General features: G+C 40.8%; 1 protein-coding gene across 2 annotated transcripts; it reads left to right on the plus strand.

The window, feature by feature from the left end:
* The first annotated feature begins 650 nt into the window (after nt 1-650).
* NUDT15 (nudix hydrolase 15) lies at nt 651-10,317 on the plus strand. Of its 2 annotated transcripts, none has more exons than XM_046665045.1 (3): nt 651-808; nt 4,570-4,766; nt 9,437-10,317. In XM_046665045.1, exons 1-3 carry the CDS (start codon nt 651-653, stop codon nt 9,577-9,579), a joined length of 498 nt encoding a protein of 165 aa, XP_046521001.1. In that variant the 3' UTR covers nt 9,580-10,317. The 2 variants fall into 2 exon arrangements, with proteins under 2 accessions (XP_046521001.1, XP_046521000.1); XM_046665044.1 differs by lacking the exon at nt 9,437-10,317 and adding an exon at nt 7,677-8,648.
* The last annotated feature ends 8,419 nt before the right edge of the window (nt 10,318-18,736 follow it).

The raw sequence follows: 18,736 nt of genomic DNA on the forward strand, positions 1-18,736 counted from the left end.
GCAGTTTTTGTACCACCTGACTTTTTAAATTCGTTCGTTTTTAGTTTAATTCCAACTCTGATTCAGGTGGGATTTTCTGTTGGCGCGTGGTGTGCAAAACAACTGGAACAGTGTGTTTTTCCTCGGAATCGGTAACTAACTCCCACCAGAATTCATTGATCAGTCCTTATTCTTTCCCCATGACTTGTGAACACTTGTTATTTATTCTAGAATATTTCTACACTATCTGTCCTGGCCCTGGTACCACACCGATTTGAGCTACAGTGAGAATGAGTTTACAGTGGTGGAGAAGCTCATTCAAAGAAAAAAGAATAGGATGTGCAAAGGCAGAGAGGCTTATAAAAGCAAGTGGCTGGTAAATGCACGGCTGGGAGGAATCTGAGAGTAGATGATAACGACTGCTAGAAGCGCTACAGTAAGTGTCATTAGTTAAAAGAAACCCCATGACTCGCCCTCCTCCGGGAGGAAACATGACGCTTCCCAAGCTGAACCCCCAGGGGAGGCAGAGGCAGCACGCGCGGAGCTTCCTTCGAGACCAAGTGGCTCCCCCTTTGATTTCGGGCGCCCGCGCCGGCGCAGCCGGAGATTGGCGGGGGCCCGGGGCGGGGCGAACGCCACTTCCGGCTGCGGCCGCCGGGTCCTGGCGCGCGATGACGGCCAGCGCGGCAGCGCGGGGGCGGCGGCCTGGCGTCGGGGTGGGAGTGGTGGTGACTAGCAGCAGCCATCCTCGTTGTGTCCTCCTGGGCAAGAGGAAAGGGTCGTTTGGAGCCGGCACTTTCCAGCTTCCTGGGGGTCATTTGGAGTTCGGGTGAGCAGCCGCCCGGGGACAGCAGCGCACGCACGGACGGAGCTGCGCCGTGCATGCGTGCGTCCGGCCGTGCGTGCGCGGCGACGCTGCGTCGTTTCTTGCGCGCGCCTATGTTCTCCGCTCGGGCGCCTGCGCGGGGAGGGGCGCTGAGCTAGGTGAGGGTGGATGGTGGAAGTTCTCCGTTGTATGGGGCTGCTTTAGCTCGGGCCCGTCAGCTCTGCTCCTGCTTGGCCGCGGCTGGGCGTTGGTTTCTGAGATGTTTTTTACTTGGTATTTATGCATAAGAGATGTTAAGCGGGTGTTTATAATCCTCCAGCAGTCCAGTTTTGTCAGTTAAGACGTTTGCACGGTTTGCCTGTGGTTTAAACGTACACATAGGTTTGCTGTTTCCAGCTTGCGTGGGTGTGGTTGCACGTGAAACTCTTTAGGCCTCAGTTTCCCCATATTTAAAACGAGGAGGTTGGACGAAGTAGTGTGTAAGGTCCCTCTCTGCTTTGGCGTCTGTGATTTGGTGATGTATCAGACCGGCAGAGAAGGTTGCATGGTGGAGTCACTTGTACACAAGGGTGAAGAAAGCCTGGGGCTGTGCATTCTGAAGTGAGAAGGTTAAAGTCAACAGCAGATAAAGGGCATCTAGAGCGTTCAGACACTGCACATGTGTTTGCTTAAGTATAAAAAGTTTCAAACATACGTAAAAGTAGAGAAAATGGCCATTGAATCCTCGTGTACCCGTCGCTTAGCTTGTTCTCCGTTCTTTACTGCTCCTCTCCCCACAACAGACGTATATACACAGCTCTTGTTTTCTAGACTATTTGAAAGGAAAATTCAGATATCCTATTATACCACCCCTAAATAGTTAAGTATGTATCTTTAATAGGCATTAGAAAACATCCACAATACTATTTTCACACGTTAACAAAATTTTTTTTTTTTTTTTGCTGGGGACGATTTGTCCTGAGCTAACGTCTATTGCCAATCATACTATTTTTTTAATGTTAAATAATTTATTATGTATCATAGGATCTTCTAACTGAATAAAAATATATATTATAGAACTGCTTCCTGGATGATATAATTACACAAATTATTCTTCAAATCATTTGGATAATTTCCAAATAATTCATTGATTTTAGAGGGGTTCCCCCATGATTATTTGTTTCTTGTGACTGTTTCTAGGTGCATGATGCTCTGTTTCTTCCATAGTTTAACATAGGGAACAGCAACAACTTTGCCAACAAACTTCCTATTAAATTGGTAGTCATTAGGTTGCTTGTGAACTAATCACTATGGATTTTATCTTGACATAATCAATACTGGTTTGGGGGCTTTTTTTCAATCTTACTCTTTTTTTGCTTTAGGAAGATTGGCCCTGAGCTAACATCTGTGCCAGTCTTCCTCTATTTTGTATGTGGGTCGCTGCCACAGCATGGCTGATGAGTGGTGTAGGTCCTCACCTGGAATCCAAACTTGCCAACCCTAGGCACTGAACCTAACCGCTATGCCATGGGGCCAGCCCCCAAAATAATTCTTTAACAACATCTGACACTCAGTTTGTACTGTTTTCCCCAATTGTCTTGAAAATGTCTTTTTACTGTTTTTGAACCAATCGAGATCAAAGGAAGGGCACATATTGCCTGTGGTTGATAAATTTTTTCTAGTCTCGATCTAACAGTAACCCCCTCCTTTTTTTTCCCGTGCTGTGTTGAAGAATAGGGGTCATTTGAAGGCTATCTTATGTTTTGACTATATTCTTCTAATCCACCCATTTCTTATTAAGTGCTAGTTAGAAGTAGAGGCTTGATCCTAGTGCCTTTTAATCAGACTTTATAAAATATAGAATTCTTATGATCTTTTAGCACATGGAATTTTTTTAATGGTCTTCAGAATTTTAAAAGGCATCAATAAATTTATCATTTTTAGATAATTAAGATAAGCCATCAGTTAATAAACAATAAAATTTCTAGATTAAGAATCCAATTGCCCAGACCGGCTCACCATATTATACTTTTTTCAGTTATTGGTGGGCATTAGCCAAACTTATCACAAACTAAGCACTATTTAGAAAGTACAGTTACTAGAGCAATAGCTAGAGACAGCTGTCTTAACAATTAACACGAGAAAGTATTGGAGTTTTGACTCATATATAGAATAATAGCCAAAATTGAACTTGAATGAGCTTTTTCCTACGTGCTGGAGATTATGCTAAGCTCTTCACGGGTGTGCTTTCACTTTTTGTACCTGGTGTGCTGAGCAGGCTGCATTTGACGGGAAACAAAAGGAAATGGCTTTATAGGCTCCTTCCATTGTCTTCAAACAGGATTTGTCTTTCCCTTCTCTGTTGCCCTGTGACATTTCCTGCAAATTCTGTTGTTTCCCTGTCACGTGATTATAAAAATAAATCACATTTGGGTCATTATGATCCACTTCCAAGCATTTCCCTCTCGCCTGTAGTGGGGAAAGGAGGTGGGCCATTGAATTGCTCTTTCTCCACCTCCTCCTCTTCTCACTGTTTCTGCTCTCCTTCCTTCCCCAATGTGCTTTTCCATGACTAGTGCTGCTGTGACCCATCCATTGGTGCCCTCTGGGTGCGGGGTTCATCTGTGTGCTCTCTTTCTCAGAGTATGTTTGTCGGTTGTTTGGAAGACCTGCAAGGCTTTCTGCACTGCACAGTTCCCTTCCAAAGGTGGCTGACCTCCCTCCCCTAGCTCTTGCATTTAGCATAGCATCCTACTTTTTTTTTTCTGTAGGGTCCCCAGCAATCTCTTGTAGCATCTGCTTGGCCCAAAGGAAATTCACAATGGGAATATTGCTTTCACTGCTGCCCTTTTTCCTTGCACAGCCATCGTGGCTGCTCTAGCCAATCTCCTGTCTTCCAAATTCCCAAAGTGGGAATAAGCATCAGTCTCTGTATTCACATGCATCCCTAAACACCAAGCAACGCGTTTCAGACTTACCAAGAGCTCTCACCCTCCTACCAGCTCTGCTCTGATGCATCAGGGTAGACTTGTGAGTTTCCGCTCAGGGTGTCTTTAGCAGAAGAGTGACACATCAGTATCTCCTTCTTGGGGGTCACACCCCATCTCTATGACTAATTCCCTTGCAGGACTCCTTACTTGGTTTGGGGGCAGAGTTGGCCCCTCATCAGGAGGAAGGGAGTCATGTCTACTAGACTGAAAACTGACAACTTACCCTCCCCAACAAAGATCTCCTGTCTTTCTTATGAAGACTGGGGAGGGGAGGCTCAAAAGTCCACTTTGGCTTTCCTTAGCTGACCCTTGAGTTTAGATGGCATCTGTTTGCTCTCTTGCTATACTCTTTAGAATTCAGAGGCACTTATTGCCTATTGTCCTCAATTTTGAGGCTTAAACTAAACTTCTGAGACTACAGGAAAAGACATCATCCATTTCTTGATAGACTTGGAACTCAAACCTGGGTCGAGTTGACACCCAAGCCTGTGCTCTTAACTGATACGCTAAACTGCCTCCTGGTTGCAGTGTGCTCCCAGGCCTGTGAACTAGTGCAGAATTGGCCAAATGTTCATTTTTTTTGTTCAATCTGAAGTCCTTTTGGTCTTCAGATAACTAGGTACAGGATAAACAGAGTGTTGAAGACAGGGTTGTTGATTTATTGTTTTAAAACATGAGCCAATTACAGTTCTTTTTGCGTTATACTAGAAATTTCTAGCCAAGAAGTTCGTGGCAAAAAAAAAAGTTTACCTAAATAGAATTGAATATAATGAATGATGTGTTTCTGTTTTCCAGTGAAAGCTGGGAGGAATGTGCTCAAAGGGAAACCTGGGAAGAAGCAGCTCTTCATCTGAAAAATGTTCGCTTTGCCTCGGTTGTGAATTCTTTCGTTGAGGAAGAGAATTACCATTATGTCACTATACTAATGAAAGGAGAGGTGGATGTGACTCAGGATTCAGAACCAAAAAATGTAGAGCCTGAGAAAAATGAAAGTAAGGGAATTATATATAATATGCATTTTCTCTGAGGGGAGCATATCGTCTGAAGCAGTATTACATTATGTCACCACATGAAGAGGATTAGATTCTCTTCCTATAGAAATGTACATATACTTAAATCCTGGAGACAAAGGACACAGCAGAAAGAGAACTGGCTGTGGGGCCAGACCACCTGGCTTACGTCCTGGTGCTTCCACTTAGAGGTCTGTAACCCTGGGCAAGTTATTTACCATCTCTGGGCCTCTTTCCATCTGTGGTAATAGTAACCACCTCAGATGGGTTGATATAAGGATAATATGGGTTAACCCACATAAACAACCTAGTGAACACAGTAAGTACTCAGTGTAAATATTAGTTTTATTTTTAGTGTTTAATTTTGTTTCACACTTGGTTTTTAAAGAAAACATTTGATGAGCCTTCCTCAGTTTTCTCACCTGTACAAGAGAGGCAATAAATTCCTTTTTTAGAGAATGACTAATCTAACAAAACAATGACTGTTACCTTCCAGGTTGAATTGAGTGCTCCGAAAGCTTTAATGGCAGTAACTGCTATCATCTACTGCATGCTAAGCATTGTTTTAAGGGCTTTGCATGTATCATCTCTCTTCAAATTTCATAAAACTCCATGAGAAAAGGAACTAAAGAGAAAAATATCAAACTTGCTGAGTATATTATTTGCTATATGAGGGCTTATCCCAGTGATCTCGTGTGCTGGCCCTTCCCTCTCAACATTTAATTTCTCCTCCAATATGGAAGAGTCTTTTCATTTAACAAATACTTCTTGAGTACTGTGTGTCAGACACTGTTCCAGGCACTAAAGAATCAGTGGTGTATGGAACAAAGTCCCTGCCCTCCTGGACTTTACATTTTATTGGGGAGAAAGGCAACAAATTAGCAAATATTTTATGATAGCAATGGTAAGGAATAAGAATAAAAATAAGCTGTGTAAGGATAGTGGTACATGGGTGCTGTGGTCAGGGCAGGTTTCTGACAAGGGGACATATATGCAGAGGCCTGGAGGAAGTGATATTTCTAGAATGAATAAATCACATCTAGAGTGTTTTACAGATTGATTTGCTTGAATGAACAGAAGGGTGTGTTCCACCTGAAGGCCTGTTGAGTCATAAGAGATTTTTTATAAAATAAGTAACTACTTGGAAACATCTAAAATGAGCTAGTAAAATGTGAGCTGTTTTTACTCACAACACTCTGACACAAATGTGTGGGTTTTCTGCTCACACCAAATAGTTCTCCAACTCCCCAGACAGCAGCAGTGCCCTACAATCAGTTCAGTCCTGGAGTTAGCGTCAGATTCCAACACTTCAAGAGCTCAGTCCCACAAGACTGCCCCCACTTCAAACGCCAGTCTCAAGTCCTGGCCTCCTGTACTTCTGACCGCCAGGCTATCGGGGGTCCCCACAATCCCCTCCTCAGGTTCATCCATTTGCTAGAATGGCCCAGAGAACTCAGAAAAATACTATGTTACCAGTTTATTAGAAAGGATACAACTCAGGAGCAGCCAGTGGAAGAGATGCACAGGGCAAGGTATGGGGCAGGGTTATGGAGCTATCTCACTCTCTCCAGCCTGCCACCCTCCCAGCGCTTCGCTGTGTTCAACTCCAAAGTTCTCCGAACCCAGTTGTGTAGGGTTTTCATGGAGCTTCCTGTGTAATGGAGGTTCCCGTGATTGATTAAATCATTGTCCGCTGGCGATTAAGTCAATCTCCAGCCCCTCTCCCCTCCCCTAAGGTGGGGAGGTGGGGCTGAAAGTGCCAACCCTAAAAGTTCCAAGTTAGTGTTTCTGGTCACCCTGCCCCATCCTGAAGCTATCTAGGGGCCCCCCAGCCACCTGTTGTCATATTAGCATAAACTCAGGTGTGGTTAAAGAGGGCTTATTCTGGATAATAAAAGATGCTTCTCTCAGCCCTATCACTGGGGAAATTACCAAAGTTTTAGGAACTCTGCTGGGAAAGCAAGATAAAGACCAAATATATATGTCTTAGTTCACAATATCACAGAAAGAAACACCCAAAAATTATCCAAAGGCCTTCAGTTGTCCTAGGGTACAAATAAAATTATTCAGGCCTCAAGAAGTGGAAGGCAGAAGAGGTAGATAAGAACTGTGCCAGGTTCATTGGGGGAGTTTTCTACAAGTCTGTCCTGTCTCTCTCATCCCTAATTATCCAGAAAAAATGAGGACTAGGAGAGAGGAGAGCCCAGGACAATAACGATGGAAAAATCAATAGTTTTGACATTCCGAAGCTGGGGGGAGGAGCAGCTGATTGCTTGGCATTTTAATATTAAATTGAAGTTTAGATATGCATATTTCCATTTCAATACTTTTTGTAGGACTCAATTTACTTTTTTCTTTCCAAAGCAAAATATATTACATATAACTGAATTTTTTTTAATTTAGTTTTGAGATATAATTTATTCTGGTAATAAGCACAGATTGTTGTTATTTTAAAATAGAGCCCTAAACTTGAAAGGAATGAACACATCCTTATTTTTATCTTTTCTTCGGGCAAAAAAAATCTGAGGCTAGGTAAGACAAATATGATGAAATAGTTAAGTTTTTTGTACTTAGTCCCCTTCACAAGAAGCAAGGAATAGAGAAGGTGCTGAGGAGAAAAGAACAGAGTCACTGACTGGACCACGGGCTTTCACAGTCTCACTCGCCGAGCGGGCCCTTTGTTTCTTCAGAGCTCCTGCCCTGCCTAGTCTCTGGAGGGATTTGAGCTGGTGAACTCTGGCGCACATCACAACTTCTCATCTTGCTCTTCTGAGCTGCAGGCCTGTGTTTCTAGTTATCCCGTAATATTCACAAGGCACCTCACATTCAGCTCAGCAATTCAGCTTCAGACCGTACTTACTATTTTCCTTTACTGAACTTTGAATACATAAGGAGCAGAAATTTTGGCTTCTTCATCTTTGACTCGCCCCTGCCTGACACTGTGCCTGGCTCGTAATCAGTGTTCGGAAGATGTTGAAGGAAGGACGCTTCCAGGGAATGAATATACCAGCAAACCTCTTGCTGTGAGCTTCTCAAATGTGGTACCTACATTGGCCTGCTTTTCAATAACTTCTAAAAGGTCCTTATTCAGCTTTCTGAAGTTCTTCTAAAAGGTTATTACCCTACTTTATGAAGTTCTTTATTAGAGTTTTTGTTACTATATTATTGTATATATTGTTTTTACCTCCTGGAATATAGTAGTTTTGAGTAGTTTTTACATGCTTTGTGATTTTTTAATTCATTTATGTAACTTTTTTTGTTTGCCTACCTTCGCTCTGTTGACCCTCTGACGTTGCTAGTCATCTCACATCAAGCAGTGTGATTTTACAAAGCCCAAGGTTAAAGCCCCAAGTCAGATTTGATCAGAAACACTTGTTCCTCTCTATCTCTTAGAAACAGTGTAGCAGGAATTATTTTCACTTTTTTCCCAGTTGGAGCCCTTGCTGGTAACCACCTGCAGCCTGGCCAAGATGCAACGGCTCGGTGGGGCTTTGTTTTACTTATAGTATAGAGATGCCGTCTCTGTCCCATGTTCATCAGGTCCTGGATCTGGATAGCCTGCTTCAGTTTACTAGTTACTGCATCTTTCCTCCCACCATCTGATTATAATGAGGGGGATCATCCGGATGCTTCATATTCTAGGAGATGGGGGATAAACTTTACAGACAGCTCTTGAGATTCAGTTAATTCAGCATCTTGCAGCACACTGTTGGGCAATCTGTCTCTCTCTGTCTCTCTCTCTCTTTCTCACTCTCTCACTCTGTTAGCACATGGCAATAGTTGCTGATCACCCCTTCCTGAACTTGTTCCAATTTCATGGATTCTTTGTCCCCTGCCTTCCCAGAATGAAACTACATGCCTGTATTTTATAGGCAGAGAAATAATGGAAGAAACAGTCCTCACACATAGGTATTGATTATGTGTAATCATAAAGAAACATTTAGAACATGGAGTATATGTCTTAATATAGTATTTATATGTTCACCTGTCATGAGCATCTCAGCTTTCGTGTTGTTTACATTTAAATCATCCAAAAAAATACTATTGCCTAGAATATTTTTCTAGGATTTCATGTATTTTACAACTAATAGGCTGTTAAATCTTTCTTGTGTCAGTGGATTTTGTTTACATCACTTCCTCCATATTTGTCATTCTATCTAAAATATACCACAGCACAGAGAATATTTTTTATTCTCTGCACAGCTTCCATTACTTTTTTAAGAGATAGAGGTTAGCTTAGAAATTTTATAACCTACCTAGTTTTATAGGTGAGGAAACTGGTTTATTTTACTGTAGTGTAACCTGCTGTATATAAAGTTCTGTGTGTTTTGTTTAGCCAAATATTTAAATCAAAATTTAATGGTACTAAATCTGGGTTTTGCCACAAGGTTGCTGCTGTAAACTTGGCTTCATGTTCAAACAACAGCATGCGTTAAACCATCACTGTTCTCTTCTTAAGATCATTATTCTAAACGGTAATTCTGTTTATATAGCTGAGCTAATGCATAGCATCACTGTTGTGCTTTATTTTATTAACAGCAAATCATTTTTAAATTTATTTCATTTTTTTTAAGTATAGGTTAACTTGCCAAAATAAATATCCTTTGTTTCCTTTCAGCTAAATAAATGGACTTGGTGTCTTTCTGTTCTAGGTTGGGAGTGGGTTCCTTGGGAGGAATTTCCTCCCCTGGACCAACTTTTCTGGGCACTGCGTTGTTTAAAGGAACAAGGCTACGATCCATTTAAAGAAGACTTGAATCATCTGGTAGGATACAAAGGAAATCATCTCTGGTGAACAAGAAAATTCCCTGATTTCCCTAAAAAAAAAACAAAATAAGGTCTGGTTAGAGAATGAAAAATATTTACATTTCGGAACAACTCCACTTTATCTGAAAAGTTCCGTATGACTGCCAGTGTGTTTGCACTCTCTTAATATATCCACCACCTTTTCAGCTCGCACTTGTGAAAAATTTTCTGGGATTTTGTCATGAATTGTACTTCAGACTGAGAAAATGTGATAAATGGTGATACTGTGGTAATTCCGCTTTCTGTATTTCTCTGTGATATTGACTGCAGTTTGTCATTGGCAGCGTGCATGGAGTCGGGTGCAATAGACTGCCTTTGTGTTTCAGTTGAAACAAAGATCCTGACTGAAATGCTAACGCCTGTTGCCTGTTGCAGAATTTATCATGTTTGTTGGTTTTCCTCTTCTGTTTTATTTAAAACAAAAATTTTTCGGTAATATATTGTGACAGTCCTTGCAACTAGAGCGAACAGGACAGATCATTAGGGTATATTTTCCAGATTTCTGATCGAGAACCTAAACCAAGAAAAGTGAGACACACAGTCTCGGTTCTGTATCTCATCCTTAAGAGGCCATGTTGGGTTTCTTACCTAATCTCTATCAGATCCAGCTTCCTTATATGTAAAATGAGATTAGACTAGGGCACTGGTTCTCAAAGTGTGGTCTGAGGTTTTTTGTTATGGGTTTTTGTTATTTGTAAATGAATTAATAAAAGAGTTCTTGAAAGTTCTCAATTTTAATTCCTAGAGTCTGAAATGGAAACAGAGGAGTTGCCCTGGCTAAAGATGGGCACAAAGTCCAAGACTAGGAGGGAAGCTGAAAACTCCAAATGCCAGTTTACTAGTGGTGAGGAATAACGAGGAAGGCAAGTTATTGTATTGTAGGGAGAAATCACTACATAACATGTATGTGAAATGTACCTTAAAATGCGTTCTGTATTTTAAAAGATATATAATTATGTGGTTGTGCACATTTGAGAATACTTTTTTTTAGTTGTATTACTCTTATTTTTTTATTGAGGTACAACTCACGTATACTATTATATTAATTTCAGGTGTGCAACATAATGATTTGATATTTGTATATATTGCAAAATGACCGCCACAGTAAGTCTGCTTAACATCCATCACTTTTACAAGTATTCACAAAAGAATACTTTTAAGTTATGTTTTGTTGTTGAGAATAAAGTGTATCAAATCAGTAGAATTAGAAAAACTCAACTCACACAGTAAGAAGTTTCAATCAACAAGACATTGGGATGCAGAGAAAGAGGCTGTTTAGATAAGATATTCTTGCAACACCAAGAGAGGTAAGCCAGGAGCACAGCTGGAAGTCCAGCGAGTGGGAGCCATGGTCTGGCGAGGCCTGCCCTGGGGGAGCAGCTGGGGGGACTTTGGGAGGCACTTGATCAGAGGAAAATGTTGAAGATTATGAGGAAGGGCTTGAAACATCCACAGAAAGGGATGCCTGAAGGCTCCAAGTTTCAGAACTGCTGGGCACACACACGCCTGCCTTTTGTTTCTCCCTCTGCTGTGGGTGCCACCAGTGAACACAGACCAAGCGCTCTTGACTGCACATTGCTGCATGCGTCTGTCTTATCATCATTGCTACATAGAAGGAATCCTGGGCTGGGAGAGTTTTCATTTTCTTAATGGCTTTTGAATAGGCTGGGTTTATAAGTACTTATGGCAGCCCGCTGCCTTAAGAGTTGAATTCAAATGGAAGAGAAAGAATAGGTGGTCAACAGGCTCACTAATGAAGGATGCCACATTGGGCAAGGGGCAAGGAAATGGTCAGAATAGAGGAGTGTCGTAAGGTCCTGAGTGGTCATCCCCACACCCCAGCTACTACTGTGCATGGCTTTGCTTCCATGGGCCATCCCAGGTGAAGTGTGTGGGAGTCTGGCTGACTGACCCAAAGGTCTGGAAGTGTGGCAGCCAGGAGCCATAGTTTAAGAACTGGTGGTGAGAACCGTATAGAAACACGAGTAGCTTGGTAGCTAATTCTACCCACTAAGAGCTTGTCCTACTTGGCATCTAGCAAAACAGGCAAGCAATGAAGCCTATAAGTATTTATCAAGCAATCTGCTGTGCTAAATAAAAAAGGCTTTTTGAGTATCCTTAATGCCTAGCATAGCACATGGCATATTAGTAAGGGTCCATTAATATTTGAATCAATTTGAAAGATAAAATTAGGGAAATGAGATGATAGCAAATTAAAGTGATAGCATGTTTTTTAAAACGTTTTACATTTGACATATAGTATTTATATAGGATCTCAATAAATTATTACAAAATGAACACACCTAGGTAACCACCACCTAGATCAAGAAAGAACATTTTACAGCACTCGGAAAGTGCCCCCTCCCAAAGGTACACTATGACCACCATCTCATCATAGATGAGTTTATTTTGGAGTTAGCTACGTAGAAGAATCATACAGTATGCATTTTTGTGACTGGCATCTTTCAATTAACATCATTTTTGAGCTATTTATCCATGTTGTGTAGCTGTGGTTTATGAGTTTTCATTGTGTATAGTAGTCCATTGGTTAAATGTACCAAAATTTGTCTAGTCTAATGTTGATGGTCGTTTGGATTGTTTCCAGTGTGGAGTTATTCCAGATAAAGCTGCTGTGAGCTTGTGCACATGCTTTTTCTTTGCACGTGTGTCCTTATTTCTGTTGGATATAAACCTAGGAGTGAAAAGGCCGGGTCATAGAGTATATATATCTTTGCTAAGAAATTTAATGTGCTTAATTTACAAGGTGACTCTTCAGACTTTGCTGGGGGTATTATATAACATATGATATATAAATCTATTAAGTTTCTAGAGTATTAAAAAATATCCAAATCCTGAAATACGTTTATACCCAGGGGTTTGGGATGAGGGGTCGTAGAGCTATATATATAAATGCATAGTGAACATGTACACAGCAATTTGATTCCTTTGAGGTACATGTGAAATTTCTATTTGTTTTTCCAATTTATTGCCCTATCACTGCCCATAAGAAAGAATCTATCTATTCATTAGTCCTGTCTGTTTTTCTGCATGGCTTTATTTGTTGTTATGTTCTTTGTCTCTGTTGGTTTATAAGTGAAAAGCCATGGAGGGAAGAGGTGCTAAAATTCTTGGGTGGTGAATAGCAGTGACTCAGAAGGGTCCTTAAAAGCTTTAGGGCCCTGGTGCTCAAACTTGGTTCCTGTTCAGCTGGTAAGGAGCAGGTTCTTGAATCTGCCTCCCAGCAGCTACCCCAGTGATTCTGATACACACATAGCTTGTGGCCACACTTTGAGAAATGCCATTTTCAAGACAGTTTGAAGTGTAACTGATATGGCCATTGTACTTGGCACAAGTCTAACATCCTTAATATGGGGGATGCTTTTCCTAGAGGCAACTGTAGGCTACTGAAGCACGTTATTTTAGACTTTAGACACTTTGAATGGAATCCTATTGTAATAAATTTGACAAAATATCAACATTACTATTTACATTTCATCAAAATGAAACCCTATTGTTACACAGTAGAGAGAGGCACAGTACTGTCTTTGTGTACAGAAAGCCTACCCAGGTTAGGAAAAAAATGAGCAGAGGGGATTTTGAAAAAGCCCATTCTTATATTGATGCCTAAAGATGTTTTTGTACCAAACCTGCAGCTACTGTGTTTTTGATGACAGAGAAATGAGTAATGTTGGGTCAGTGACTTTATGGATAATTTGGTTGTGAGAAAATAAAGGCCCTTTGTCTGTGAACCATAATATTGGACCCATTTTCTTTTTTTCTTTCAGATAGCCTTTCTGTTCTCAAACTTGCACACAATGGCATCAAAGACAGGTCAGGCGAGCTCATTTTAATAAATGTACAGTGTAAGTGAGTCTCAGGCTTTTCCTTTCAGTACTCCAGGATCAAAGAACAAACTTTCCACTTTGGGAAAAACAGCAGTCCAAAAGCACGACATTTCTTGTTTTTGTTGAAAATGTATGCAAACTTTGGCTTACACTTCATGAGAGACCCATGTGTTTGACTATAACTTTTTTGTTGTAATATCTTGGATTAATCCTAATATCTTTAACCCTCCTATGTGTGTCTGTTTGTCTGAATACCCTCCGGTCCCTGCCACAACTCTAGGGAGCTGTTTTTTACCTTCTCTGGAGAAGGAAGGGTCTTGCAGTAAGTTTTGAATTTGGAACTCGGTTCCTTATGCTTTATTTCTTTATCCTTACCACTATCTGGATTTGTCTTATTCATTTGCTTATGTGCTTATTATCTGTCTCTCCCCTGCCCCTCTGCCTCAAAGTCCAGGAAGGCACGCTCTCCCTGTCTTATTCATTGCTGGATCCTCAGCACCTAGAAGGTGCTCAAACCTAGGAGAAAGGAAAGGAAAGAAAAGGACAGGAGAGAAGGGAGAAGGGGAGGGGAGAGAGCTATGGGGGGTCTAGACCACATTGGGAATGGCAAATATTCCTTCTCTCTGACTCCAGATCAGCCCAGGAAGCTTCCTCAATACAGCAACCAGCACCAGTCAATGGGAGATGATGTGTAATTGAAACCCATTTGTTACTGAACCAGGTTCATTTTTGCCCGCCTCCCAGAAAGCCAAACACTGAGACGATGAGATTGCAGCAGAGACAGAGTTTACTCACAAGGCAGCCATGCGAGGAAGTGAGAGCATGAGCCTCAAATTTGCTTCCCTGAAAATAGGGACTCAGGGATATTTATGGGGTAGGGGGCAAGGTGGTCTGAAATGTGGAGAGAGGTGATTGGAGGTGAGGAGAGATGAGGTAATTGATGATCTGCGCAAGTGTAGTCAGACTTCATTCCTCTTCATAGGACTCATGCTCACAAAATGGTGGTGTTACCATGATCTGAGGGTGGAGTTTTTAGCCTCTTGAGGTCAAAAGGTCACCTATCGGACATCTGTGTGGGCCCAGTTGATGAGTTGGTGGTCTCAACCTGCCTGAAGTGGACAAGGAGTTCTAATTCCTGAAGAACAGCTCACACACCCATTACCATGGTGACCCAGGTTCCAGAGAGATGTTATCTGTAGGACCCTAGTGGGAGTCAGATGGCATATCGCCTAAACAGCACAGTTAACAATGGGCGGGTTAAACAGCTAAAAGCTATACGCAGTAATTGCAAAAAGGAAAAACTTTAGTACCTAGATACTTAATCATCAATGGCTGTTTGCTGGTTTCACATTCCATATGACCTCTAATGCTAATATTCCTTGATTCTACCTATCAAAGGGAAGGCAGCTAAGACATTTAAAAGGGAAGTTTCAGCAAAAGATTTAGGGGACGGTATACCTTACGTAAGGAAAAGAAGTACCCACTTTGTGGCAACGAAATTCCTTTAAATTGCCGTAAATTCAATTGCTACAAAGAAAATAATTTTCCCATACAAACATTATGATTAGGGAAATACATCATGACCAAAGATTTGGTCTCATAAAAATTGCTGAAAAAACTGTTAAAATGGACATACAATAAAAATACTGGTTAATTGAAACATTGATTAACCAAGTTTAGTAAAATGGTCTTAAGTGTATTATATGTATTAGTTATACAAGGGACCTTAATATGCAAATGTATATACCAAATTCAATCTAAAATAAAAAACAAATATCTCACTAGGATAAACATTCATTAAACATTTAGTTAATAGAGTTTATACAGACTTTTGGCTAATGTTATAGGCTGAGTTGTGTCCCCCTGCGATATTGTGACTTATAAGAAATATGTATTTGGTCATTCAGATGACCAAAATATATTTCTCATATATGTTAGGTCTTTGTCCACAGTTCCTGGCTCACAGGTCCCAAAACCCTTGGAATTTCCTAAGAGTTGAAAGTGATAAACGTGTCTTTTGTTAGGTTAATGGGGTGGCTTTTGGGAAATCTCCTAAGGATGGGGGCTGGTTGCCAATGGAGCCAACCTTGTGTTTAGAGGGTTGGAACTTTCAGCCCCACCCCCAATCTCTGGGGAGGGGAGAAGTGTTCGAGGTTGAATCAATCACCAATAGCCAGTGATTTAACAATCAGCCTATGTAATGAAGCCTCTATGAAAACCCAAAAGGATGGGGTTCAGACAGCTTACGTGTTGGTCAACAAGTGGAGATTTGGGGAGAGTGGTGAGTCTGGAGAGGGCATGGAAGCTCCACACCCTTTTTCCATACCTTTCCCTATGTATCTCTTAGGATCTGGATGTTCCTGAGCTGTATCTTTTTATAATAGATTGGTAATCTAGTGAGTAAACAGTTTCCTGAGTTCTTTGAGCCCTTCTAGCAAATTAATTGAAACCATGGAGCGTGTTGTGGGAAGCTCTGATTTATAGCCAGTCAGTCAGAGGTACAGGTGACAACCTGGACGTGCGATTGACATCGTGAGTTGGAGAGGGGCATTGGAACCTCCAATCTATAGCTATTCGGTCAGAAGCACAGGTAATAACCTGGTCTTGTGATGGGCAGCTGATGTGGAAGGCGGTCTTGTGGGACTGAGCCCTTTACCTGTGGAATCTGATTCTGTCTCAGAGTGGATAGTGTTAGAATTGAGTTGAAGTCTTGGACACCCTTCTGGCATCCAAGAACTGCTTGTTGGTTGGGGTAACTACCATCCACATTGGAACTGGAACCAGTTTAACCCCAACAAAATTCATACGTTGAAGCCCTAAACCCTCAGTACCTCAGAGTGTGACTATAAAAGGCCTTTAAAGGGATAATTAAGTTAAAGTGAGGCCGTTAAGGTGAGCCCTATCCAAACTGACTGGTGTCCTTTTGAGAAGAGGAAATTTGGACACAGAGACATCAGGGCTGTGAGCAAAGAGAAAAGGCCATGTGAGGACACAGCGAGAAGGCAAGCCAAGACGACCTGCCAAACCTCCTGACACCTTGATCTTGGACATCTAGCCTCCATAAATATGTGAAAATAAATTTCTGTTGTTTGAGCCACAAGCGTATTATTTTGTTATGGTGGCCCCAGCAAACTAACAAATCTTACAGCTAAATCTCACAGCTTGAAGAACCGATGTTTGCTATCATGGGTTCCCACACATTCTTTCCATGCCGCCATCTTTGGATTGGAGCTTTGGCAACGTCAAAACCATCTTTAGTCCAAACTTTCCATTCCTTGGCATTTTAAAACAGGGTATAAGGGGACACTTTAATGTTGAAAAGAAAATAATTTTTTTTAACTCGAAAATTTTCAAACACACCAGAAGTAGAAAATAGTACAATGAACTTCCATATACCTACACCCAGATTCAACAAATACCAAGATTTTGCCTTATTTGCTTCAGCTATCTCTTTTCCAGCCCCTTCCTTTTCCTTGGCTGTAGTATCTATTTTTTTTTATTAGTCAGCCAATATTTTCTTATATTGACTGTGTAATACCTACTGTGGAATGACTTTATGTATATCAGCATACCATTAAAGTTAATTCACATTGATTAATACAAAAGTAAAGAAATTGAACTGAAATAAAATATTTATACTTTTAGAATTCCAAACTAGGATAGACCTTGCATGCCGTGTATTATTCAAGATACCAATCTAAAAAACAATTTTGTTCCTGGGAAATTGCAAAAGTTGGAAAACAAATGTTTTTCTACAGGGATCATGTTTCATTTAAATAATCAAAAAGTTGGAAAAATTGAAGTCAGTTCACTGAAAGGATTTGGAGATTACTAACAATTTAAAAATACAGCATGCAACAAAAAGAATAAATCATGTAGGAATAAACTTAACCAAAGAGGTGAAAGATCTGTACACTGAAAACTATAAAATATTGTTGAAATTGAAGACACAAAGAAATGGAAAGATATTCTGTGCTCTTGGATTGCAAGAATTAACATAGTTAAAATGTCCATACGTCCTAAAGCAATCTACAGATTCAGTGCAGTCCCTATCAAAGTTGCAACATTTTTCACAGAAATAGAACAAAGAATCCTAAAATTTATATGGAACAACAAAAGACCCTGAATAGCCAAAGTAATCCTGAGAGAAAAGAATAAAGCTGGAGGTATCACACTCCCTGATTTCAAAATATACTACAAAGCTATAGTAACCAAAGCAGCGTGGTACTGGCACAAAAACAGACACACAGATCAATGGAACACAATCAAGAGCCAAGAAATAAACCCACACATATATGGACAGCTAATTTTCAAGAAGGGAGCCAAGAACATACAATAGAGAAAGGAGAGTCTCTTCAAGAAATGCTATTGAGAAAACTGGACAGCCATATGCAACAGAATGAAACTGGACCACTATCTTACACCATACACAAAAATTAACTCAAAATAGATTAAAGACTTGAAGATAAGACCTGGAACCGTTAAGCTTCTAGAAGACAACATAGGCAGTATGCTCTTTGACATCAGTCTTAGCATATTTTCAAGTACCATGTCTGAGTGAGCAAGGGAGACAATAGAAAAAATAAACAAATGAGACTACACCAAACTAAAAAGCTTCTGCACAGCAAAGGAAACCATCAACAAGACAAAAAGACAACCTAACAACTGGGAGACTATATTTGCAAACCATGTATCTGATAAGGGGTTCATATCCAAAATATATAAAGAACTCACACATCTCAACAACAAAAAAACCAACAACCCAATTAAAAAATGGGCAAGAAATCTGAACAGACTTTTTTCCAAAGAAGATATACAGATGGGCAACAGGCACATGAAGAGTTGTTCAACATCACTATCAGGGAAATGCAGATAAAAACTACAATGAGATATCACCTCACGCCCATTAGAATGGCTATAATTAACAGGACAGAAAACAAGTGTTGGAGAGGATGCGGAGAGAAGGGAACCCTCGTACACGGCTGGTGGGAGTGCAAACTGGTGCAGCCACTGTGGAAAACAGTATGGAGGTTCCTCAAAAAATTAAAACTAGATCTACCACATGATCCAGCTATTCCACTGCTGGGTGTTTATCCAAAGAACCTGAAAACACAAATGCATAAAGATATATGCACCCCTATGGTCATCACAGCATTATTCACAATAGCCAAGACTTGGAAGCAACCTAGGTGCCCATCAAGGGACGAGTGGATAAAGATGTGGTACATGTACACAATGGACTACTACTCAGCCATAAGAAATGATGAAATCCGGACATTTGAGACAACCTGGATGGACCTT

This window comes from Equus quagga, chromosome 6, assembly GCF_021613505.1.
Source record: "Equus quagga isolate Etosha38 chromosome 6, UCLA_HA_Equagga_1.0, whole genome shotgun sequence".
Taxonomy (NCBI): Eukaryota; Metazoa; Chordata; class Mammalia; order Perissodactyla; family Equidae; genus Equus; species Equus quagga.

What these genes read in the sequence shown, in the direction of transcription:
- NUDT15 (XM_046665044.1), top strand. Translation starts at nt 651, where the DNA reads ATGACGGCCAGCGCGGCAGCGCGGGGGCGGCGGCCTGGCGTCGGGGTG. An exon ending in GGGGGTCATTTGGAGTTCGG is followed by an intron (nt 809 to 4,569) that starts GTGAGCAGCCGC and finishes TCTGTTTTCCAG; the next exon opens with TGAAAGCTGGGAGGAATGTG. An exon ending in AGAGCCTGAGAAAAATGAAA is followed by an intron (nt 4,767 to 7,676) that starts GTAAGGGAATTA and finishes TGAATACATAAG; the next exon opens with GAGCAGAAATTTTGGCTTCT.